Genomic DNA, 25,927 nt, shown 5'->3' with positions numbered 1-25,927 from the left:
CAGGATAGGGCATGAGGTGCCAGGTGCAGACTCTGGGCAGGAGGCACTCACCCTAGGCCACTCTTGGCCAGCAGCCCAGTGGGACCCTTGGGCCACTCCCCTGCCTGCCATGCTCTTGCACACATCTCCAAGTGGCCTACTGCTGGGACCAGCATATGCCTGGCTAGAAACCAGCCAATGGGAGTTGCAGGGATTATGCTTGGCGCAGGGGCAGCACTTGGAGGTTTGGGGTGCCAGATCTGGCCCACAGGTGTATTTTGCCTGCCCCAACACTGGTGCTAATACCACCAGTGTAAAGTGGCACTGAATATGTATTTTGCCTTGTGTAACTCAGTTTGTGCTAAGCCATGCTGAAGGAGGTCCTGAAAAATATCCACCTTTCTGAGTGTTAGAAATGGGCTAGGAGTACCTTACTCTGGTAGAAAATGCAGTAAATGGATTTCAGTTCTTTCACAAGTACCGGTAAACTGGAGCGGAGGTAAGAATATTTTAAACGTTAGTGTTGTCTCTCTCATGGCCAGGTGTTTGCACCTTGGAGCCGCCTTTTTACATTGTGACAGAATATATGCCATATGGGAACTTGCTGGACTATCTACGAGAATGCAATCGAGAGGAGGTGAGCGCTGTGGTATTGCTCTACATGGCCACGCAGATCTCCTCTGCTATGGAATATTTAGAGAAGAAGAACTTCATCCACAGGTGGGTGACATGCCAGCACACCCTGTCCCTAACCCACATGGCAGTGAAAGGGGATTGATTGTTGCCCTGTCAGTTCGAGTGCAGTTTTTGTGGCCTTGGAAGAGGGATTTCAAGTCAGGTGACCAGCTACAAGCTCTTTGAAAGTAATGGGGAACTGGAGTCACCTCTTCAAATCTGGTCTAGTTCAGTAATGAAAGGGCCTGTGTGCCATGAACTGATTTCATGCCGTTACCGATGGGGTATCACAGTAGAAATTATTGTTGGAAGTCTTAATGAGGCCCAGCAAGAATGAACCATGGACACTCAACTGTCTCATCATTCTGAGTGGTGGTGCAGATGCTTACTTTGAGGGCCCTTCCTCATTCAGGGTGATCAGTTTCAGATTTCTGAGTTGCTAAATTCACTTAAAAATAGTCTGCCCTTTTTAAACGTGGGGGCATAATGACAGCTCAACATAAGGCAAAAATACATTTGTTCCCATTCATCTCATTCTGGATATGAGTGAACAATAGATACTTGAGGTCCTTTCAGCTTCAGTCAGAGGGCTCCTCCTTTATAAGGAGTGTAAAGATATTGGACACTTTTTATTTAAAATCATAATTTTGCTCCTATGGCCAGGTCTTTGTCTGTCATGTATGTCTAATGGGGTGACAGCAGTAGTGCTGTGGGCTTACTCAGGCTGCAGAATGTAAAGTCTCATTAAAAATTGTGCCCGAGGCCCAGCCATTCTTGTGCAAAGAAATTAATTTAAAGCACATACCACACATCTATCAGCTCCTCTGCAACTGCATCTCTTCTCACTTGCCCAGGGACCTCGCAGCTCGAAACTGCTTGGTAGGAGAAAACCATGTGGTGAAGGTGGCTGACTTCGGCTTAAGTCGACTGATGACTGGAGATACCTATACAGCTCATGCTGGAGCCAAATTTCCTATCAAGTGGACAGCTCCTGAGAGCTTGGCCTATAACACCTTCTCCATTAAATCAGATGTTTGGGGTAAGAAAGAATGAATTTGCAATATTCAAAGCCCTTCTCTGTGCCAACCCAGGTAGCAGACATCTTGAATTCCTTACTCTGCTTTCAGAGTGATAAGGATGTGTTCTGATACCACGCTAGGTTACCACTTCAAAACTCAGCAATCCTTCCTGTGTGCAAATCTCCCTCTCCCCTCCTCCCATCAAGCTGGCCTGAAAATACCTTCAGAGGAGAGACTGCGCCATGTTTCAGTGCAAACAGCATTAGTGTTCAGACAGTAGAAGAAAAGGGATATATTTATAATAGCGACCTATTTTTCCTCTCTTTGCAGCCTTTGGGGTACTGTTATGGGAAATTGCAACCTATGGGATGTCACCGTACCCAGGTATTGACCTCTCCCAGGTGTACGATTTGCTGGAGAAGGGCTATCGGATGGAACAACCGGAGGGGTGTCCTCCAAAGGTTTATGAGCTGATGAGGGCATGTGAGTATTTTCTATTTTGCCATCAAATTGAAAGTGAAAGAAGATTCTGGGGAGCGGGAGGGGATCCATAAAGGGCAATGGAGTCTTCTGCTTCTAGCTTGCTACTCTAAGTCCAGCTGATGGTGGTGTTTTTAAAACTTTCACCATCTGATAGGTGTACATTTACCTGTGTGAAATGCGTGTGGTGATTGCTAGCTGGTGCCTGAGTGTGCATGTGTCCACTTGAGAAAAATCACCATTACTACTGTGATGGTACCTTTGGAAAAATCAATGGAGGCTGAGGACCACAGCAGACTGAATAATACTAATCTTTTGTGAATGGCCCTGTGAAAGGATCAGCTCATCTCTTGGCACCTCTTTTTTGCTGGGCAGGGTGTGGCAGTTCTCTCTTCCCTAGGTCTGCGTCTGATTCCCGTTGGTGGTAGCCTGCCTCTTCCTGGGACTTGGCCCTTCAGGACAGTCCATAAACAAAAAACAAGGGAAACGGAGAGTTAGTACGAGAGAGGGGAATGCCTCTCTCATACATATCAGAATCGGGCTCTCCCTCTTCTGTGGTCTCACCACAAGTTAGCTGCTCCGCTCCCCTTTTAATTCCTCCTCAAACCTGTGCATATATTGCAGGTATGATAGGCCAGAGCTGGCTGAGCCCAGAGCAACTCCTTAATCCTTTGTTGTCCAATGTGGGGTTTGTTTAGCCCATTACAGGCACCACGGCACATTTAAAAAAAAGATCAGTGGTTCATTGTTGAAAGCATGTACTGCTGATGCTATATATGCTTTTGTAGTTAGATAAGAATTTCGTCTCCATGACTGAAGTGGATTTTAAAAAACGGGAAAGCTTATGTTGGTGATATGGCGCTGGTCCTAAATCAAATTATGTAATTCGTGACCCATCGACATGGCACCGGTGCTGTACTTGGCATATGCTGGGATGTATTCCCCAGCAAGGTAACAATAGGCTGTTGAAGTCCATCAGCAGGTATTCAGGAGGTTGGAGGCTTTTCTTCCTTTTTCAGTGAGAGTACTAGATTGTTCACTCTCCCTGCTTCATACACTGAAAATTCTTCTGCTTTCTCCTGCTGCAGGCTGGAAGTGGAATCCCCCCGATCGACCATCCTTTGCTGAGACCCATCAGGCTTTTGAAACAATGTTCCATGACTCCAGTATCTCTGAAGGCAAGTACCCATGCTGCTGTACTTGAAATGTTTGAGTGGAGTGCCACCTTCAGGGCTCTGACACCAAGGGCAGGCTGATCACAGCCCTATTGGCGCACACCTTGCTGGAGGCCATTTGACTGCATTTGAAATGTTCTTCTCCAGTGTGCAAACCTGTGTTCTTATTCAGTGCAAAGAGACCGGATACACTTCAGAAATATTTTGGGGGAAACCAAAGCGATTCCTTCAGGTACAAAGAGAGACTTTTAGAAAGAATAAACTCTCTTACTTCCATTACAGGGGGCCAAGAGAGGAAAGTGGGTTTATATAAAATATATAGGGTTTATATTTTAGACTTTGGAAATGGTGTGACTATATAAATGTTTTCACAACTACTATCACTGCTTTAATTTCTGAAGTCCCATTTTCCTAATGTTCCATTACCAGCGACAAATGGATGCAACAACCTCATAGTCAAAGCTAGAAAATAAATCTCTCAGCTCATCTATGCTAAAAGTAGTACAGCAGAGAGGCTGCACCAATGCAGCTCTGCCATGGTGGTGTCATGTAAAGATGCACTGCAGTGTAGCCCAGTGTTTCTCAACCTTTTTTGCAAAGTACCCCCTTTTTAAAAAAAAAAAAAAAAGTACCCTCAGACTTCTCTTGCATGCCCCTAAGACATGCATACCACAGGTTGAGAAATGTAGTCCTGAGGGAATCTGAGGTCTTGAAACAAGTGCCATTCAACCCTTCGAGCTTACTGTACGCTTTGCAGGAAGTACCACAAAGTTATTATACTTCACTTCAAAACTACTTACTTACAAAAACATCACAGAAGACTACTAATGACAACGAGCCGACTTTCTACCATCTTATTATCAAATAAATGAACTGGAGTAGAGATATTGTACTGACGTTTCAGCATAAGGCATACGAAGCATTAGAAGCAAGGCATTGTCTGAATGAACTTTTCGATTATATTGACTTTACTAGTGTTTTTTTATGAAGCCTGTTATAAAGCTAGGCAACTATGTAAATGAGCTGATGTACCTACCCCTGGAAGACCTCAGTGTATCCCCAAAGTACACGCATCCCTGGTTGAGAAACACTGGTTTAGGCCAGAAAGAGAGAGCTCTCCTGTCTACTTAATTAATTCATCCCATAGCAAGTGGCCGCAGCTCCATAAGCAGGAGAAGCTTCTCTGTCAACAGACTACTATCCACACGGGTACTTAAATGGGTGTAATTTTCATTGCTATGAGGGGAGGCTTAGTCACACCCTGAGTGACATAACTTGTACTGACGTAATCTGTAATGTAGATGAGCTCCATGTCTGAACGACAGTACATAGTACACAGATCATAGAGGAGAATACCTCAGCACCTCCTACGCTGCTTTGAAACTAAATGTGAAGAAAGTTGGTCTGTCAGTTCCTTAGCACAGAAAATACTCATATCAAAAACTGACCACCCATGACTCAGACTAGGGGCAGTCAAACTTTGCCCAGACAAGAGGCAGTCTGACAAGTTGACATGGGCTTCAAGGACCTACCTGACATGTATACATTAGAGAAGAGTGTCCTCTACCTGGAGCCTTGCGGCCTTCCTCCTAGATCAGGAGGAAACACTGTATTTTAGTCTTTGCGGGCTGCTGCTTCTTATGTTAGAGGCCACTTTTTAGACCTCCATGGTTAGAATTTGAGCCCTGAGCAGATCCTCCTTCACCTCACAGTTTAGAATGTGATTTTTTTTTTTGGTTGTTGATGGATTTTAAAAAGATAAAGGAGTTATCTTGAGATCATCATGAAGTAACCATCTTCTACATCCATTGACTTAGTAGAGCAAAGTTACATTCATACTTAATCATTTGCAATGGGATGCCTCTCTTGTCCCGGGTCCAGAACCAGTTTTAAAGATGAAGACTCTTTCGTCAGCTGTTCCCTTTTCCAACTATTCCCCTGGCTTTTTTCTCAGAGGTGGCAGAGGAACTTGGAAGAACAGCCTCCTCATCATCCATAGTTCCCTACTTGCCCCGGTTACCAATGCTTCCATCCAAGACTAGGACTCTAAAGAAACAGGCAGAGAACAAGGAGAACATTGAAGGAACACAAGATAATGTGGAGCATTCGGCTTCCAGCTCAGCACCAGGTATGGGCACAATGAAAGCATCAACGTGACCAGACGGCTGTGAGGGCAGATCCTCAGCTGGTGTAAATTGTTATAGATCTATTAAAGTCAAAGGAATGATGGACAATTTATACCAGCTGTTCAGCGGCCCTCTGTAATTTATCAGGATGGCTTGTAGGTGTAGTAACTCCAGACAGACTCGACTGGATATAGAGGTATCGTTCAATTTGTATCCTGAAGTGACGGTCAAGGTAAGACAGGAAAAAGAATACAGCCTTCATCACGTACAGGGCCAGTAAACTGTGTTTCCAGAGAAGCCAAGGGGAGAGAGCAGATTGAAGGAACACTTGATTTCTTGAGAAAGCTGAAGGAGCTCAGACAGGAGGACTCCAATTTGTAGAAAAGCAGCATGGCTCTGCATGGTATTAAATGGTGCAGAACAATTTTGGAGCTTCTGGTCCTGGTATGTGTGCAGAAATTGCTAAACAAAGTGAGGAATTTCTAGCATCCCTTTAAGGAATGCCTGGTTTGGGCAGGTGCTATGCTAACTTCCCTGCATCATTCTAGGACTTGTGAGTTCAGTACTTGTGAGGCGCCCTTTGTGGTGATGACAGGTGCCCAAGAACTAGCTATAGAATTCCTTGGGCTTATTTCACTTGTGACCTCTGCCTGACTCAGAGCTCGGTGGTGGCTGTCATGACATGCTAGTGCATTTAACGAGCTACACCTCAGTGATTGGCTTTTGCCTCAGCAGCCAGATCTTTTACCAGAGTCCAGAAAATCTTTGCAGTTTTATTTTGGTAAATTCAACCTTTTTTCTTTTTAATTTCACTTTTAATTGCTGCATAATAAAAGATCTCTTGCTGTATTTTGTCAGTTTTATATGTGAAGTCTTGCAGCAAATCATAAAATACTAAAACCTTTTAATCTGTTAAAGAAGAGAATAGGAACAGGGAAAAGAAAAGAAATAGACAGTAGAAAACAAAAGCAAGATGTGTCAGTTTTCTCAGATTTTCTGTTAAGTGAACTTGTACTTATTTCTCTGTGTTAAATCACTTGCCAAAGAACAGCAGATGTGCACTAAAATTTTATTTTTTCAAAAGAATGCTCTGAAGATTTGGACAGTCTAAGTGTTCCAGCCTGTTCAACCCATTCCATCCTGGAGGGTGAGTTATGGTTGTCTTCAGTTCTTTATTCACATCTTTCTTCTCTCTCTAGGTTTTATCAGAAACACACAGCCAACAAGTGGGTCTCCAGCACTGCCTCGTAAGCAAAGGGACAAGTCCCCCAGCGGCCTCTTGGAAGATGCCAAAGAGACCACGTTCACCAGGGACCGAAAGGGTGGCTTTTTCAGCTCCTTTATGAAGAAGAGGAATGCCCCCACACCTCCAAAGCGCAGCAGTTCCTTCCGAGAAATGGAGAATCAGCCCCACAAGAAATACGAGCTCACGGGTAATTTTTCATCAGGTGCTTCCCTGCAGCATGTTGATGGGTTTTCTTTTACTTCACCCCAGCAGGATGCAAGCCTGGCAACGGCCAAATGCTATGGAGGGGGTTTTGCACAGAGGAGCTTCTACAGTGATGATGGTGGTACCAACACTGGTGGGGGTGCGAGCACTGGTGGTGGGTGGTCAGGCATCACGGGTTTCTTTACACCACGTTTGATTAAAAAGACACTGGGTTTACGAGCAGGGAAACCCACTAGTGGTGAAGAAGCTTCAAAGCCTTTTCCAAGGTCAAACTCTACATCTTCCATGTCTTCAGGGCCTCCAGAGCAGGATAGGATGGCAATGACTCTTCCTAGAAATTGTCAGAGGTCAAAAATCCAGCTGGAAAGGACAGTTTCCACCTCCTCTCAGCCAGAGGAGTCTATAGGTAGAGCCAATGACCTGCTTCCGAAAAGGCTCGAAGAAGGTTCTGCTCTGACCAGAGAGAGACCGAAAGCTAAACTCCTGCCAAGAGGTACAACTGCTCTTCCAGGCAGAACCTCTTCAGGGGATTCAGCTGTTGGAGAGAAGGACTGTCAAGGTCTGGCAACAACAGCCCTTAAGAGCAAAGAAAAAAACAGTGGTACACGGCAAGGGGCCCTAGAAGATGGAGACAGACCAGGATGGTCTTCTCCAGCAAAGGCCACAGCAGTACTTCCAACCACTCATAACCACAAAGTGCCAGTCCTAATCTCACCCACTCTAAAACATACTCCAGCAGACGTGCAGCTTATTGGCACAGACTCTCAGGGTAATAAATTTAAGCTCTTATCTGAGCATCAGGTCACATCTTCCGGCGACAAGGACCGGCCCAGACGGGTAAAACCAAAGTGTGCCCCACCTCCACCACCAGTGATGAGGCTTCTGCAGCAGTCGCCCGCTTGCTCAGATGCCGCAGAAGAGTTGAGCAACGCCACAGCAGCACAGCACGGACTAGAAACAAATGAAGGTGGTAAAAAGGCATTGGTGGCACCCAGTGGTGGAAAAGCTGGGAGGCCCATGATACCTCCACCTCAAGTGCCTCTGTCATCGCCTTCCACCTCACCAGCAAAAATGGCCAATGGCACCACGACTGCTAAAGTGGCATTACGAAAGACCAAACAAGCAGCTGAGAAAATCTCAGCGGACAAAATCAGCAAAGAAGCGCTGCTGGAGTGTGCGGATCTCCTCTCGAGTGCCATCGCCGAGCCCACGCCAAACAGCCAGCTGGTGGATACGGGGCACCAGCTGTTGGATTACTGCTCAGGCTATGTGGACTGCATCCCACAAACACGCAACAAATTTGCCTTCCGGGAAGCCGTGAGCAAACTGGAACTCAGCCTGCAGGAATTGCAGGTGTCTTCAACAGCTGCTAGTGTGCCCGGGACAAACCCCGTCCTTAATAACTTATTGTCGTGTGTCCAAGAAATCAGTGATGTGGTTCAAAGGTAGCTACTGTCAGTCTGGGTAAAGGAATATTTACACACGGAGGGGGAACTCTGATCCTGTCTTGATGCTTTCAAAAGGAAAGACTGATACTTGAGTGAGCTTTTGTGACGTACCTCAGATCACCGAGTTCTCCTCCTGTTTACAGGTTCATCTCAAATATAGAGGGCAGGAGGGAGGAGTGTGTATGCGAGAGTGGGAAGCTGAAAGGGCCGAATGTCGAGAATTTTCCCTCCTCAGCAAATCTGATCTTGCAGTTGCCTGAAAGAGGCAGGAGAATCAATGGTGGGTTCTTGTTTTGGTAGGGACAGTTTCCGTGTGCTGTCCAGAGTCCTGGAGTGACTGCAGGGCCAGGATTCTGAGCCGGAGCGGTCCGAAGAGGGAAGAAGCTGGGCGGTTGTGGGGAAGGTGGTGTAATGCACTGACGGTGTTCAGAGCTGCTGGAAGTGAATGCACTAGCCCGGGTGGCATACTTCCGCAGGACTGCTGCTGCTGTAGTAAGAACTGCCAAATGAGTTAATATATTAAACTACCCCTTTTCCCTCCCACCCACCTCACGCTGTTACACATTGATAAATATTTGAAGCCTCAGGCATGCTGGGCAGATTTCCCACAGATTACCTGCCCTTTTCCTCCCCCAAACCACAACACGCAATCTCCTCCTTGGTTGGTTCTAGCCATTTCCGGTAGTCTAGCATGGGTGCTACCTGACAGTCGATCACTTGTGAGTCGTTCAAGGCTGTTGCACAACTTACCCGTGTCTGTTGATAAACTGTAACTTGTTTTTAACTTTGGTACAATGTTGGTTCCCTTTTCTGTGTGGTCACCTGGAGAGCCACCGTTGGCAAGGCACTGTCTCCTCTTGCTGCAGAATTTCGCTGCTCTCTACATTCCTTTGTAGCATTGAAAATGCTGGCACTAACACAGCCATCGGGGGAACCAGCCATCTAGTCTTAGTGGCCCGATAGCCTTCTCAGCAGTCTGATCCCTTACCACCACCACCCTGCAGCCAACATAGCATTAGCTTTCCCCTGCTGTGGTTGTGGGAGTTGCTCTGCTGTTTGGGTCACAAGCCCTTTACCCTTCCTAAGCACTAGGCTGAATATATATTCGTAAGATACGGCAGCTGACCACCACAGCCTTTTTTGAAAAGAGCTAGGTATCGGACAGCATATCGTGCTGTGGAACGTAGACAGCTCTTCCTGTTGTAGCACAGCAGGAGGTGATGACAACACAACTAACTGCTTTGTTTTATAGAGCACCAGTGTTTGTGTTGAGATTCCTCAGTTCCATAATGCATTAAAGTGCTGCTGCTTTTTGTTTTGTTCAACCTCCCATTGAAGTCCTTGGGAGCCTGCCTGAGTAAGTGTGTCATAACTGGGGCCAGTGGGGGGGTGGGAGGCCTTGCCTGCCATTTGTGCAAAAGGAGACAGTGTGATCAAAGCACTCTGAGGGATGTCTCCAATTCAGTGTGCTTTGTCCCTCTCTCCAGGGCTCTGACTGCGCTGGCAGGGGCAGTGTTTCACCTTTTTCTACAAGTGCAAGTGACAGGCTGGTGATCACCACTTTATTTTAAATGCACAACATGCTACTTCCAGAGGCCAGTACAAATGGAGCCCAGTGACCTAGCACAGGCACAGAAACCTCCTTAATTCTGTGCGTAGCATGCTTTCCATGCTGGCTGGAGGATGAAAAAAGAGCTTTGGCCTATTTCATACTGGTAGCAAATTACAGGTTACTGAACGGCTGTACCCTTAAAGTCTATACCAAAGGGTCACTCTTCCAACGTGTGTGTCGTGCACAGGGGTTAACGATAATGATCAGCTCAGCACACAGTTTGTATCAGTAGTGAATTCACTGAGGACAATGTTGGTTTAAACTAAAAACACCTTAATCACCAATCACACTACCGAGGTTGTCAATGGTTTTGTTTAATAATTGTTACTGTAATATATTTTTGATTGTTTTTCTAATTTAATTCTCACTCTTTTGTCCAACTGTGAACTGCAAACAGTGTTAAACTTGATGTAAATAAGGTTTTGCCTGGTCCACACGTTTTTGCCAATTTGCATTTTGTTTTAAATAAAAGTTGCAATATTTTATGGGCAAACTTGAATACCAGGTGCTTTTTTTTTTGGAGTGGTTCAGCTTGTTTGGTTCTGAACTAAGGTTGATACATTGAACTTAAAAATCGAACATCTCTACAAACATTTAAAAAAAACAAATATTTAATAGAGCAGGTTTTGCAAAGAACCCCAATATTTTAGTAACCTCACTGAAATAGGATTGTTGCTGTGTAGTTGCACGCTTCCAGGTATGGCGGTTGTTTGTGCCTGGATTGTGTAATCACACGTGTTTCTTCTGCAACAGAACGATATGCAAATTCCTGTCAGGCACTCTGAGCCCAAGGAGTTGTCTCATCAGTTTTCTCCAAACGCTTTTGGAACTGAAATTCTCTCCTAGGCTAAAACAGGGGATCCTGGACTAGCTAATAACCCCCTTCTCCCATTTTTATTTTCTTGGAGCTGTTTTTAGCAACAGGAAACATAAGAATGGCCATATTGGATCAGACCAAAGATTCACTTGCCCCTGTATTTGATTTTCTGACCGAGGCCACTCCCAGGTGTTCCCCAAAGGGAATGAACAGAACAAATCATCAGGCCCATTCTCAGCTTCGGCCAAACGGGCTGGGGACCCCATTCCTGCCCATCCTGGCTGTGTCTACACGAGCCCCAAACTTCGAAATGGCCATTTTGAAGTTTACTAGTAAAGCGCTGAAATGCGTATTCAGCACCTCATTAGCATGCGGGCGGCCGCAGCACTTCGAAATTGACGCGCCTCGCCGCCGCACGTCTCGTCCCCATGGGGCTCCTTTTCGAAAGGACCCCGCCTACTTCGAAGTCCCCTTATTCCCATCAGCTCCTGGGAATAAGGGGACTTCGAAGTAGGCGGGGTCCTGTTGAAAAGGAGCCCCAGCAGGATGAGCTGCATGGCAGCGAGGCGCATCAATTTCGAAGTGCCGCGGCCACCCGCATGCTAATGAAGCGCTGAATACGCATTTCAGCGCTTCATTAGTAAACTTCGAAATGGCCCTTTGCGTGGCCATTTCAAAGTTTGGGGCTAGTGTAGACGTAGCCTCTGGCAAAGTGATGGATCTAACCTCCATGAATTTGTCTAGCTCTTTTTTTGAACCCTGTTAAAGACTTGGACTTCATAGCATCCTTTTGCAAGGAGTTCCGCAGGTTGACTGTGTGAAATACTTCCTTTTGTTTTTAACTCGCTACTTATTAATTTCATTTGGTGAACCTTTGTTCTAGTGTTACGGGAAAAACTTTTCTTTATTCACTTTCTTCATAACTGTCATGATTTCAGAGACCTATTATATCTCCCTTGTCCTTTTTACAAGCTGAAAAGGCCCAGTCTTAATAATATCTTCTCATATGGCAGCTCTTCCCACTCCCTAATCATTTTTGTTTCCTGTTTTCTGAACTTTTTCCAGTGCCAAGATATCTTTTTTTGAGGTGAGGTGACCACCCCCGCACAGGAAATTCAAGATGTGGGGCTATCATGGATATGCATAGAGACGCAATAAGATATCTTCCTCTTAATGATTTCCAACATTGTTTTCTTGTTTTGACTGCTGCAGCACACTGAATAGATGTTTTCACAGAACTGTCCACAGTGAGGCTACGAGCTCTTCTGTGAGTGGTAACAGCTAATCTAGCCCTCCACCTCCTTATTTTATATACACTGCTGAACTCATGTTTTCCAAGATGCACGACTTTACATTTATCAACATTGAATTGCAGCTGCCAGTTTGATCGCCACACACCTACTTTTGTGAGATCACTTTGAAGCTTTTCCCAGTCTGCTTTGGCAGGTTCATCTCCAGCCGCCAGTACACTTTGAGCAGTTTTGTGTCATTTGCAAATTTTGCCCCCTCACCCTTGCCCTGTTTAAATAGGATGTCCTACTACAGACTGTTGGGGGACACCTTTAATTACCTCTCTTCATTCTGAAAACTTGCCATTTATTTCTATCCTTCATTTCCTCTCTTAACCAGATACCAAGTCATGAGAAGACCTTCTCTCTTATCCCACAAGAACTTACATCTTAGCTGTAGAGACCCTACAGCTGCATTGAAACCCTTGAGGTTTCTCCCTTTAACAGATTTGAAAGCTAGGAAGCTTTGATGAGGAGCTGGCTTTCTTTTGGCCTTATTTCAATCACCAGCTAGTGCTTTGTGAGGCTCTTACAGGGTTTATTCTCCTGTTTTTAATTCATTTGTATTCTCGAGTAAAAGGGAGAACTGAATTCCTTGGCCAGCTTGGACATGTATATGACGCACAGTTTGTAAAAGATTTTTCCTGCTCTAAAACGGCCATAGCACTGTGTGACTGTCTTCCTCTGGTATCTTACCCCTAAGATATTGAAGGATGAATAGCAGCATTGGTTTGTGACCCTTCTATTTCTTGGGCAGAAGAGATGCAGGATTGAGACTTTCAATATCTAAAGCCTTAGTTTACAAGTTAACTGTAAAGGCTTAGATGAGAAGAGCAGGTTGTGCAGTTCCGCACTATAACAGGCAGAACTGAGTCATTTTTGCATTTTCCCTCTGTTCTCACAAGGTCAGTCACTCTATATCACTCAAACAAAAGATAAAGAGTGAGGACATATGTGACCCAATTACCATCACAGTGCGATAGCCAGGCAGCATAGTTTACCAGTAACGAGGCACTGGGGATCCTAGCTCAGAATCTACACCAGTGGCAATTAGCTAAAACAGTCACACTGGAAAGCATGTGCAGAGCCTGACTGGAAAACATTGGCACAGTTTTGAGGCTGAATATCCACAAATGCAATGTCCAAGCCTGTGACCTCTGTCCTCGGCATGTGCAGTTCCAAATCATCTTCATGTTTTGACCTACAGACCAGAGATTGTGATAATGCCCTGTGGCCCCTAATGTTGACATTTTGGGGCTTTTAAATCTTTTGGCAGGTACCCCAGAGAGCAAACAGCGCTTCCTGTAGTACTACAGTCTCGGGCTGAAAGCCATAATGTGTAACAGAAAAATCCTAGCTGATCTATGAAACACAGGCACTGCTCCCCAACCTCTGCATAGACTGTACGCTGGTTCTCTTGAGTTATCAGAGCAGTGCAGAGGCCCAGCTGCGGCATGCAGGAGCTCCCTTCAACGCATGCTGCAGAAGTAGTTTATCCTAACTGCGGAAGCTGATGATGTGGACACAGCACAAGCTGCCTCAGTGAGCGGCAGATTGTGTTCTGACTTTGCCCATAAGCTTACTAAATGCTGTCCACAAAAAGTTCTGGGCTATACAGGAGTCAGATTCCTCGATGCTCCTTCAGCCTTGGCACTGCAGACACAGTGAGACCCTGCTGTCTGCAGCAGGAGAGGGTTGGCACGTCAAAAGCAAACATCTGTTCACAAGGGGATAACAAAATGCCAAGAACCATCTGTCCATGCAATTAGTGTCTTGTGTGGAAGTGAGCAAAGAGCAGAAACACCACAGGGTCAGGATTCTATGCCTGGAACGCCCACAGTAGGGGGAGGCTGCAGCTGTGAATCTTAGGCCTGATCTCTAGTCAAGCTGTGTCTCATCATGCTTGCACTCAGCCGGACATCCTCCCTGCTAGCTGCCGCTGGGAACCCAAAGGGTTTGGTAAGAAGATTCCTGGGACACAAATTCTTACTTTGAGATCAGTCCCCGAATGGGAGGTTGCTCCAGTGTGGAGTTCAGGTTTTTTCCTCGATCACTATCTCGCCAGTGCATTGATTTTACTTTACAGGCCTGGAAACAATGCACTGGAAGGTGGGAGAGGGGCCCAGAGGAGAGGCAAGAAGGAAGTGACCTTTTCATGCTTTCCCACTGAAGATACTAAGCTATCTCAAGACCCCTCACACCACAATAAATCAAGGTCCCAAATCAACCCCTGCTCACTACTTGCCAGACAGAGTTCTTTGTTTAGCAACACCTAATTGTGGCTTGTGCTCTCAACTACCTGCTGAGAGATGGGACTGAGTGTGCAAGAAGGTTACAGCCAGCCCTGCCTTCTACCAGCTCCAGGCTGCGCAGGCGAGATAACAAGAACAACCCTTCGAGGCCTGTTCACCTCTGAGAGACTTCAGAAGTTTCCTTTGCTGTGCAAGTGGGTGAATTTTCCATCGGTTCACACAAAAAGCACAGGTCTCTTAATCCCGCAAGTAGCCATTAGTTCAGTCCCCTCTGACATTCAGGGTAGGACGTAGTGGATGCGGTGGGACACGGATTTACAGCCTTGTGCAGAGAAAAGTTGCTCCTCTTTGGGGACAAAAACCATCATCTTGACCATCTCCTCCAGCATGTCCTCAGTGTACGGAAGGCTACGGGCCAGAAAAGCATCCCGAACGCACAATTTCACATGGTGATACTCCAAGGGCAGGAAGGGCACAAAGAAGTCAATGAGGTTCTCTGCGAAGCCACCAACTGCAAGGAAAACCAGAGCAACAAGGGCGCTCAATTTACCACTTGTAATAGATCCATGTGCATCTTCCATGCTCCTAGGTCTCCATTCCTCTCAGCCAGTACACGTTAGAACAATGTTGGTTGCCCGGAGAAGCTGGCTCAACACTGAGAAATAACAGTATGAGAATTGGCCTAGGCTAACCATGCATCTGTTCTTCTCCCTTGGAGTTAAATGCTGCAGTCCAAGGGCAAGAATCTTTCTAAACCAAAGATCCTTCTGTTCTGACTCAGAGTCTCCGACTCAGCTCACCCAGCCATGTTAATAAAAGGATGAGAAAAAAAAGCACTTCAGCACATCCGGGGGCAGCTTGGGGGCTGAGGAGGTTCATGCTTTCAGTTACACACACATCACAAAACACTCCCTGGGCGGGAAGCCACATACGCACTTTAAGAAATTGCATGCGGCTCCACAACCTACGTTCAGAGGCTCAAAAGGCAAAAATGAGCCGGAAAAACAGTGGGAGGTCCTGACCTGCCGCAATGTCCTGGTCTTCATGCAGCCTGGACTCAGGACCGTGCCTCTCTACTAGCTGAATGCTGAGCAGGGATATGCCTGGCCACCTGAAGAGAGGGGCTATAGCTATTAAGTGCTCACTGAATCATGAGGCTACATCTGCCCCTGCTCTCGTCCTGTTTCTGGGAAATCCGACTGAGATTTACAGTTTACACACCCAACTCATTCTTTTATCTCTGGGCACAGGACATGTCAGAAACCATCACGTGATACTATGAACCACACTCAGCGTGTTTTAGGGCTGAGAAGGGGTCAGCACACCCCCTCTAAGGTAAGCTAGCCAACAGGGCACTACCCATCAGGGGACATGCAGGAGTGATGGGAAAAGAGGACACTGGGGACATCCGACAGGGATATGCCCACATGGCATAAGCTTAAGACTGAGCTGTGGAGACGCTGCTGTGAGAGGAGGGGCGTAGGAGCGGTAATAGGGGCCTTGCAGGGAATGGCGCTGGTCACTGTTGCAAGATAGCGAGGTTCAAACCCCAGCTTCGCCACCAACTCCGTGTGGCTGTGAAGTGCGTCACTGATGTACCCTCCCGGGGGAGGGCTGCAGGAACCACTGATGGCCATGAGAAAGCCACCCAGCGAAATGAGTCCCCAGGGAAGGGGCCCTGGACCGCAGAACTCCAGGGCAGAGTTGCAGGAATTAGCGCTGGTACCTGTCGACTCAAGAAGCTCCGTGTGTAGCTGCTGCTCTAAGTATTCCATGGTCATCTCCTCCCTGGCCCGCCCAGCACGCCAGAAGTCCAGGGCCACCTGGTTGATGGTGTTCCCGCCAATGTTACTGGGTAGGACAGGGGAGAAAAATGATTTAGCTGAAATAATCGTAAGGTTTATTTCCCACAAAATCACACATTCCGAGCCACTCACGCCCCCTCAGAGATCCAGGCCTCGCAGCAGATAGTAGCACAAAGATTCAGATAGCCCCAGACCAAAGCTCTGCTCTCCCACTCAGGGGTCAATGCTCAAACTCTGGCCCTATGGAGGGAGTTGCTGTCTTTCCCCCCACCAAGAGAACTGAACCTTTTTCACCAGATCGACTTCTTCCATTGCCCAGTTCTCATTCCCAGGGCCCCACCCTCCCAGACTGTTACACATCTCCCAGCCCCTCTTACAGGCAATGCCAGCAAAGGGCAGGAGTCCCACTAGACGAAGCACCAGTCCAGACAGCACATTGCAGGGAAGAGGAGTTGAATCGCCAGATTGTGAGGGCAGCAGAGAACCCACAGGGGCGATCCTTGTCTGACTAGCGCTTTGCCAGGGGAAAGGTAGCTGGAACTCTCACCCTGGAGCCACTTTTTCACATGCTCCTCTCTCTAAGCACCAGGTGCAGGGCCCTGCGAAGGAGGGAGGGAGGCAGGCACTGAAATGTCCAAAGGAAGCCTATGCCACAGCCAGCCGTGGTGAGTCGCACCAGCTAGTGGGGTGTCAGCCCCTTGTCCGCACCTCACCATGTGTGGGGAGGGATGGTCACCTGGCAGAGCCCTGCACCAAAGCTGCCTGGGCCCTACCCACGTGCTTACCCAGTACAAGATCAGGGAGAGAGAGGACAAGGGACCGGTGGACACACTTACATGCTCCCTTCTCCAAGGGCTTCTTGAGCCATTTCTGCAGATGGACAAACCCATAGTCACGATGGGAGCAGGGGAGAGCTGAATCTAAATGACTGCCCCATTGTCCACCTCTTTGTGCTGGGCCGCCTATTCCTGATACCCGCCTTAGCTCCCTCCAGGCAGCCGCAGCTCCCCCGTCAAAAGGAAAGAAGCTCCCTCTGCTTCGGAGACAGCCCTCCTCATAAGGGAAGGGCTCAGTGCGACACAGGGTCCAGTGACCTCTCCCAGAGCAGAGCGTCTGGGCACGCAGCCCGTTTTCCCGCAGCAGACCTGCCAGGCAGCAATGCCACAGAGGGGCCCCACTTCCTGCAGTATGACGTAAAAGCACTTGGGATCACACAGCGTTCAAGGTTCCCTGTAGCATGGCTGGGAGAGCAGCCAGCTGTACGTGACCACAGTGGCTCCCGGCCTCCCTCTGTCCTGTGGCTCAGTCCCAGCTCCCTCTCCACAAGCACACCGATCAAGGGTTCCAAGGCCTACTTCACAGGAGAGTTCTCCCCACCACTGGGTCAGTTCTGAGAATGCCAGGCCAAAGCCTGGGCTCTCTGAGCAGTTAAACTCAGCTGGGCTCAGGCCCAGGCCTCTCAACATCAGAATAAAGGAGGGGTCACGGGACCTGCTGTACCACGGCAAACTAATGGCCTAATTCAGTATCTCCAGCAACAGATGTTCAAGCAGAAGGTGAAAACTTCCCATGGTTTATCTGACTGAGCAAGGCTTGCCCAGCTCGGTGGGCAGCAATTTGAGTCCTGAGATACAGCTCGCTGGCACGGTGCTACTGGCACAACACTGGATCCCAGCACCAGCTCCCGGGGATGCAGCCTCACTGGTAGCAGCACATGCCAACTGAAGAGCTACAGCAATGTGCTCTGGCAAGAGAGTTAGCCTCAGCCATCATGCGTGGGGGTGAGCAGCTACCAGGAGGGACTCTGAAGCCATCACACAAGGGCTACAGCCACACTACAGCGATCTGCCTGTAGAAGTTACCATAGGAAGAGATGTTCTGACAAAACTTCTGTCGTCAGATTGCAGCTACACGTAAAAGCGGATCCATCTTTTGATCCGCTCTGTGGACAAAAGGGCCCCTGGAGCATCTACTTACAAGGCTTTTTTGTCGACAGTTTCTGTTGACAAAAACGTGTTGTGTGTGCGCGCGCTCCAAGAGTTTTGCCTCCAAAACTCACTAGAGTAACCATAGCCAAGGAGGATCCAGAGAAGTCCCCTCCTTTCCTTTAATTCCTGAGCCCTCCATGGGCAGTTCCTTCGCACACCTAAAGCTCACAGCCCTATAAGGTGGGTCTTCAAGAGGGGAAAGCAGATCCCTTTCCCCACAAGCCCCCCCCAGCCAGCCCCTTGTCCCTAGGGCCCACGGAAGTCACCTGAGGAATAGGAAAATGGATCTCCTGTAATCCACTTCATTGATGCTGGAGTAGCGATCTACATAGGGCTCAATGGCACCCAGCAGGCCAGAGTGAAGCTTCTCTACGTCATCGAAGATGAACAACGACTGCTTACAGAGCTGCACCGTCTCGCTTATCTGCTTCTTCAGCTGATCCTGCAGGGCAGCAGGAAAAGAGCGTGAACTGGCAAACAGAGAAGCCCACGTAAAGATCACCTGGTGGTCACCACCTGCACGAACTGCATCCATAACACAGATGCAGTGCCAACAAAGACTGAGCTCCTTCTTAGTCAGCAACCCACTTCATCCCCTCTCATGTCTCCTACCAGAAGAGGCTGGGACCACAACAGCTGCGAGTTCCTCGGCTGCATGTGCTCCTGCCCCATTCCCTGCTCCAACAGCTGAGAACTCACCACCGCTAATCACCACATTCCAGTCTTTAGACTGGCTTTCTGGGAGAGTCCAGCCCTGGAGTGGCCTGGGGTTTTCCCATATCTGGTGGCCCCTGCTGGGAAGGGGTAGAACTGGATCAGCAGAGCTGTCCCACAACCAGTACTCCTGCAGGGTCTTCTGCTAAAAGCGGGTCCTGAGCTAGGGACGGATTCCCTTTGGCTACATCTACACTAGCAGCACCTGTCTACAGAAGTTACTGTCGCAGATGTTCTGACAAAACTTTGGTCAAAAGATCCTGTCTACGCATAAAAGCAGATCAATCTTTTGAGCTGCTCTGTCAACAAGAGGCCCATCAGGAGCATCTACACAGCTGTTTTGTTGACAGTTTCTGTCCACAAAATGCATTTTGCATGTAGATACTCTGCAAGTTTTGTGAACAAAACTCTCTAGTGTAAGACCTAGTCTTTGGGATCGAAGAGACCAAGATGGAGCCACCCCCACTACAACCAGCAGCTAGCTGGCAACCCTGGAGTTCTCTCACCTTGTACATGTCCACATATTTGGGATGTGGGAAATGAAAGAGTGAGATAAAGACTTGAACACACTCGCTCTTTAGCCCATCTCGGTACAGGTGATCAGCAATCATCCGGGCTACAAAGCTTTTCCCAGTGCCAGACCAGCCCTGGAAGGACAGAGCCAGCGCCTTCTCTGGTTGCGGGGTCTCCAGGAAGCCTTGCACTGCTCTCAGAATAACCTTCTCTGCCAAGTGCTGTCCATGGAGCCGCTGGCTCAGGTCCAACTCTAGCCCTGCAGAGCGAGAGCAGACATTGAGCTCGCGCCCACACCTGGCTGCTCTCCTTTTAGCTGCTGAACAAGCAGGGAGGCCTTTTTTGCTCTGCGTTGAGCACATCAGAGCATTAGCGTTCTGCCTGGCATTGCTGGAGGTATGCCTGGCCAAGGGTCTCTGTGCAGTGGTATTACAGGTGCAGGGCTAGACTGAAAAGAAGCATTTTGAGCGATCTGATCACAGGAGTGGAAATCAGGATTTTTGGACTTTGCCAGGGATCCAGGCAAGTCACCTACTCATTTCCCCACTTCACAGTGTATTTAGTTCATTAACGTTTGCAGAAGCGACACAAAGATCTCCAGATTAAAGCCTCCAGAGAAGTACAAAGTATCTGTCGCTGTTCGCACTGATTACAGGTTGGACCACTCTCATCCAGCACCCTCGGGACCTGACTGTGCCAGACGATAGACTTTGCCGTATCACGGGAGGTCAATATTGTCTGGAACATTACCAACCCTTTCACTGCTTACTGGGCTCTTAGAAGACATTGAGGGGTAAATTACAGCTAAATAACAGCACAGAACACTGAGAGCCAGGACTGGTGGCTGGAAACAAACTTTATGGGACCATGGGGAAGTTGGACACACCCATGGTAAGTGGTCGTCCGGCTAACTAAAATCATGCTGGATGACGGTGTTGTTGGACAAGAGAGTTCTGGTTTAGAGAGGGTCAATCTATATTGAAGTCCTAGAGCCAGTCACAGAGATGCTAAAATTTTGTCACAGGGCAAAGGAGGGTCCTGGGGTCACTGTCACATGACAGAGAATGGTCTGAAGTGGACTGGCTAAACTCAGAGCATTGGGGCAAACTGAGCAGCAAGCTAAGACCTGCTACTTCTCCTTAGCTTCTGCGCAACCTTAGCTTTGATTTAAGAATTAAAAGATCCTCCCAGAGGTTTGGCCCTCATTGTAAGAATTGGGAACTAGAGGTTTCACTCCGGCTGACAGGGAAACATGACACACACACCCTCTTAGGTACTTCTCTGGCCTCCACTACCACCAGACCCAAGCACCTCACAATCTTTAACATATTTAAGGCCAGGTGATACTGACAGCTTTATGATGTAGAAGGGGAACAGAGGCACTGAGGCGAAGTGGTTTGCCCAAGGTTACACAGGGAGTCAACAGCAGAACAGGGAATTGAATCTCTCTCCCCTGAGTTCCAGACCAGCACCTTAAGCACTTGACCCTCCTCTGTTCCCCAGGGCCTTTTACCTGTGATGTTGTTGACTATTCTGCAGTCTCCTGTCTTGCAGCACTTTCCAAAGCGGCAGTACCAATGGGAAAGGATCTCCAGATAATCCTGAGCCACCAGGGGCAAGCTCCAACCTAGGGAAGAGGCAACAGTGAGAAAGGAAACAGGCTGGCCGTATCCTTGCCCTGTCCCCCTTGAGTTCCCTACAGACCCATGCTAGTGCTCCCAATAACTACCCTGTTAGAAAATGGTGCAATCTCCAGCACACCCCTATGAGGGTAGACAGACTCTCTGAATACTTACAGGGGCCACCAGCCCGGCCAGCAGCCCCACCCATGGCAACCCTGGGCAGGGGTGGGGAATTTCCACAGCAAGTCTCGCATCCTGCACTGATGCAAAAATGTCCCGTGGGGCTGCCAGGTCACCCATCCCCGACCTGGCAGCCCCACGGGACATTTTCGCGTCAATGCAGGACGCGGGACTGGTCGTGGATATTCAGCCCTGTCCTGCAGACTGCGGGATGTCTGGCAACCCTGTGCTAGGGCACCGGGCTGGGACATCCCCCCGGCTGCAGGAGAGCGGGCACCCCCTCGTGGCGGGATGCCCCTTTCTAAGGCTTCGACTCCTAGGGCTGGAAGGGACCCGAGGAGGCCATCAAGCCCAGCCCGAAGGAAGCCGCCCAGGCACAGCGCCCGGCGGCTGCAAGCGCCTCTCCCCGCGGGGTGCGGAGCAGGAAGCGATCACCGCCCCCCGCCCCCCGCCCTGGGGGACGGGCAGCTCCCCACTCACCCTGCGGCTGCCCGCAGCCCGGGGCCCGCCCAGGGGGGTCGCTCACGGCCCTACCCAGCCGCTCCGCCGGCCCTGGGCACCGCCCCGCCGCGCCGCCCAGCAGCGGCCAGAGGCAGGAGAGCAGCAGCGGCAGCCCGGCCCGGCGCGCCATGGCTGCGCGGCGCTGCACTCACGGCCCGGCCGGGCCCGGCACGGGCCAGCCCCCGGGGGACGCCCCCGCGCACAGCGCCAGGTCGCCTCCCTCCTGGCGCCGCCCCAGCCGGGGCCCTGGCGCCTGCCGCGCCCCCTGCTGTTCGGCCTGCGTTGGGTGGAGGGCGAGGCGAGCCCAGCCGCCCTAAAGCTACGGCTCAGGCAGCCGAGTCCAATCCAGCCGGCCCCGGCGCCCCTGCCCGGAGAGAGGCGCCGCAGAATACACCTCTGGGCGGCCCCAGGGTTTGCAACGAGCCCCGGCGGTGCTCAGATCCTGGTAGCAGCTGGGAACATGAAGATGGGGGTGGTTATACCCCTTCCTTTCCGAGCTGCACCTTTCTCAGCCCAGGCGAGAGCAGGCCCACACGCGGACAGGGTGGCGAGGGCGGTCCCTGCCTCCCTCACTCCCACCCTCGGCGAGGGCCTTGTGTTAATTGTTTCTTGTGCAGTAATACACGTGCTTTTAAAAAGGAGGATGTAGCGGAATTAGGGGGGTCCTGAAGGCTGTGCAGTTCTGGGACTGCTCAGGAGAAACTCAGGTGGTGGCCTAGCTGAGTAGCAGGGTGCCCGCAGCCAGGTTTTGTGTTTCCGGGGGGCTGCACGTTCTTCAGTGCACGCAAAATTTATTCTGCACCTGGAAAAGATAAGCAGGAACACTGCTGCCCTGCCACAGTAAGCAGGAATAGCCTGCCTGGCTGTGCTGCAGCTCACTTCCTTGAAAGGAGAAAATAAATTGCTTCCTGGTTAGAGCAGGTGGAGCAGGGCAGGGAGGGTTCTGTTTTATTCCTTGCTTGCCATCTACTTGCTCTGTCACTTGAGACAAGTTTGTAAGAGTCACTGACCTACCATGAAAATCTAAATACAAACAGCACTCAGTTGCACTTCACAAGAGCTTAGCCCCACAAGGGAGAAAACTAAGTAGTCCACAACACATCCAGGCTCGGCTAGTCCAAAGAGCAGGAGCTTTTTGTAAACCTTTCCCCAAGGCTAGCCTGTGCTTTTACAGAAAGGAGATTCTAGAACTGCAAATAAAGCAAATCTTAGACGTGGAGAAATGTGGTGTGCAGTTAGGAATCCAGCCTGGAGATTAAGTTCCTGAACAACAAACATTTATAAATCCAGATGTTGTCTGATGCAGCTAGTCTTGGGAGAAGAGAGAGACTAGCACCTATTTTTAGTGAAGGCCAGGAGAGTACAAGTTGCTATATTAGGGCCCTTCCCACCAGCTGCTCCTGCCCCTCCATAGCTTAGACCTTGCCATTCAATCCCTAACCCACGAATAAATTTTAAGGACCTCTAACTGCTCATGAAAAAGTACAAGGGCCAGTTTTTTAAAATAAGCTTTTTAAATTCATTCATTCCAAATGGTTGTATAGCCCAGCTGTCCCAAAGTGAGCAAGCCATCCAGTGGAGTACAAGGCCACCTAGAGGTTGCTACAAACCATAGTCGCAATCTACTGGGTGGGAAAGAAAAACTTCCCCTGAAAACCTACCCCAATACCTACAGAGCTGGATGCAGGAATACAGGATGAAATGTGTCCTGTGTAAGGCAGGAGACCAGCCTATACAATTGACCCTTTGGGCTTTAAAAAAAACTGGTGAAAACTTAACATTTCTAACCTTCCGTTTAAAATAAAGAACACTGATTTAAAACTAACCTGCCTATAGCTTAAGGCTTTTCTACCCACAAAGTTGAGCTAGTTTCACTAAAATACGTTTAAAACCTAATTGGGTTGGTGAAATTTGTTCAAAAACCCTGTCTAGACACATTTGTAAACTTGGCTTATATCAAATTCAGGGAAGTCACTTCCTTATCTAATTGAGCTAAATCAATAAGCCATTTTTTAATTAAATGTCTGCCTCATTCAATTAAATCAGTTTATAAAACACCCTTCATTAAATTGTTTCAGCTGCATGTCTAGACAAGACCTTACACTGAGAAACAGCTGGATAACTGCACAACAGGGAAGGGACTTTCTAAAAACAACATTCCAAAGACACAGGGTTTTCAAATTGTACAGGAAAAGAAACTGTGCAAACACAAATCTTGTGAGAAAGAAATAAAATAGTTAACTGACCAACATTACACTTCTTCCATAGTAAGTAGGCAGATTTTAGGGCATCACAGCCGAATCCAGACTGCTGCAGAGGGGTTGCATTTCACAGGAACTAAAAGGAAACCAGGAATGAGTGCTTTCCATTAACCAACTCACCTGGCCCCTGTTAACCAGGATAACAGGTGGATCAAAATGCCAGTTTATCAGGCTTGCAGGGTATCCAAAACTAACAGATAACAAAAGCGTTATTCTAACCTGGGGTCAGCAACCTTTCCAAAGTGGAGTACTGAAATGTGACTTTTGACCTCTATGTACAATCCAAGTGGCAGTGATACTCTTTAAAGTCACTAATAGTCCTACTTACAACAGCTTCCTTAATAAATTAAGATGCAGTGCTTTACCGTTTAGGTGGTAGTTGGTAGCACGAGCTAGTCTTTTATTAATCCAAAGGCAGCATGGCTTTGAGCATGCTCCTGGCTGCATGGGGGAGGACAGGCGGGCTGACGGCCCACCTAGAGTGCCAATGAAAAATCAACTCACGTGCCACTCTGGGCACATGTGCCAGGGGCTGTTGACCCCTATTCTGACCTATAGTTTCATTGCACGTAGCCCAGTGTTAGTCACCTGTTGTTAACTTCTATTAGCCTCCTAGTACAAAACAACGGCCTTTTACTCTTAACGCTTAATCTGTAAAACGCCTTTTGTTTATCAACAAAAATTAAAATTATATCTACAGTGGTTTTAAATACAATTTTAATACCAATGCTATTCGCAGGGTCTTAAGGAAACTTTTTTCTTCCACAGTGATGTTAAAGTAGCACTAAAAATACAGTACAATGAACTGGAGGGGACTAGCAGGGTCCTTGATGGAATCATACTACATTTAATCAACAAGAGATGTGGGAAAAGCGTGGCTGTTCTCAAGGGCAGATTCTCTAAAACTAGTGGGAAAAGAATACAGGCAGCCCCCTGAGAAGAACACAGAAGAAAATGTTTTTTCCTGCATTTCTTGGACTTAATTCAATAACCCACTCTAATATTTGCTAGTTTGATTGCAGGGGCCCAGGGGGCAGGGAGGAGGAAGGACAACAGGGGAATTGAAAGGACTGATGGCTGCAGGGGTCTAAACAAATAGTTCTTAATCAGAATTATGCCTACATATACCCCTGGGAGTACACAGAAATCTTTCAGCTGCATGCCAGATCACCTAGATACTTGCCTTATTTCACAAAATACTACAAAGAAAAGCACTAGCAAAGTCAGTACAAACTAAAATTTAATATAATGACATTTAAACTGCTGTGTGTACTATACACTAAATGTACAATGTTTACATTCCAAATTGTTTACTTTATAATTATATGGGGAAAACTATAAAGTCAGCAATTTTTCAATAATTGTGTGCAGTCATATTATTTTTGCATCTGATTTTGTAAGCAATTTGTTTTTAAGTGAGGTGAAATTGGGGTATCCAAGACAAATCAAACTCCTGAAAGGGGTACAGTAGCCTGGAAAGGTAGAAAGTCACTGGCCTAAGCAACTGAGAGCAGGGGTTGAGGGCTGGAAATCCATTTGGAGATTTTAATCTGTAGATGGTCAGTCAGACATAGTCTTCTTGATCAACAACTGAGGCCTGGTCTACACTTAAAATTAGATCAACACAGCTGTAGTGCTCAGGAGTATGGAAAATTCAGCTGTTTGAGTGCTCTAGCTAAGCCAACCTAACCCCTGGAGTAGATGAAGCTAGACTCATGGAAACATTCTTCCATCAAGCTCCCACTGTTAGGTTTTTCCATCAACAATGGTAATCCACTGTTCTGTTGCTGTAAGAAGTGTCTATGTGCCTCTGTAGTATCCATAGTGTAGACATGGCATGAGACTGATAAGCATCTGAGTGATAACTGAGTTTCAACTGAAGTCTACTAGACAGAGGTTTCCCTTGGGGGGGGGGGGGGGGGAAGAAATCTCCAAAAAGCTCAGCTATGCCTGGCTTTAGTACAACTTGTATTTAATTTATGAGAGAGACCACATGATCTCTTCAGGTTTCTAAACCTGAA

General features: G+C 48.1%; 2 protein-coding genes across 7 annotated transcripts in view; one reads left to right on the top strand and one right to left on the bottom strand.

Moving 5' to 3' along the window:
* ABL2 (ABL proto-oncogene 2, non-receptor tyrosine kinase) overlaps positions 1-11,170 on the top strand; it is a 58,899-nt gene extending 47,729 nt beyond the window's left edge. For 2 of the 4 annotated variants that reach the window (XM_075002405.1, XM_075002406.1), the window contains exons 6-12: positions 522-699; positions 1,509-1,693; positions 2,004-2,156; positions 3,242-3,331; positions 5,283-5,456; positions 6,654-6,887; positions 7,200-11,170. In XM_075002405.1, coding sequence (XP_074858506.1) covers positions 522-699; positions 1,509-1,693; positions 2,004-2,156; positions 3,242-3,331; positions 5,283-5,456; positions 6,654-6,887; positions 7,200-8,353 — 2,168 coding nt within the window. In that variant the 3' untranslated portion in view covers positions 8,354-11,170. Of the gene's footprint in view, positions 1-521; positions 700-1,508; positions 1,694-2,003; positions 2,157-3,241; positions 3,332-5,282; positions 5,457-6,653 lie in introns of all 4 variants that reach the window. The other 2 variants (XM_075002403.1, XM_075002404.1) reach the window with 1 other exon arrangement.
* Positions 11,171-11,365: 195 nt separating this feature from the next.
* On the bottom strand, positions 11,366-21,818 carry TOR3A (torsin family 3 member A). 3 transcript variants are annotated; one of them, XR_012646555.1, is made up of 7 exons: positions 21,625-21,818; positions 20,856-20,969; positions 19,336-19,601; positions 18,382-18,557; positions 16,049-16,173; positions 15,345-15,433; positions 14,706-14,833 (listed from the first exon to the last, which is right to left on the bottom strand). XR_012646555.1 is itself a non-coding variant. In XM_075002552.1 (6 exons), exons 1-6 carry the CDS (start codon positions 21,773-21,775, stop codon positions 14,601-14,603), a joined length of 1,065 nt encoding a protein of 354 aa, XP_074858653.1. In that variant the 5' UTR covers positions 21,776-21,818; the 3' UTR covers positions 11,366-14,600. The 3 variants fall into 3 exon arrangements, 2 of the variants coding, with proteins under 2 accessions (XP_074858653.1, XP_074858654.1); XM_075002552.1 differs by lacking the exon at positions 15,345-15,433 and having other exon boundaries at positions 11,366-14,833; XM_075002553.1 differs by lacking the exon at positions 15,345-15,433 and having other exon boundaries at positions 11,366-14,833; positions 21,679-21,800.
* Between the last annotated feature and the right edge of the window lie 4,109 nt (positions 21,819-25,927).

The sequence above is a fragment of the Carettochelys insculpta genome, chromosome 9 (assembly GCF_033958435.1).
Source record: "Carettochelys insculpta isolate YL-2023 chromosome 9, ASM3395843v1, whole genome shotgun sequence".
Classification (NCBI taxonomy): domain Eukaryota; kingdom Metazoa; phylum Chordata; order Testudines; family Carettochelyidae; genus Carettochelys; species Carettochelys insculpta.
This window is presented reverse-complemented; position numbering and strand designations above follow the sequence as displayed.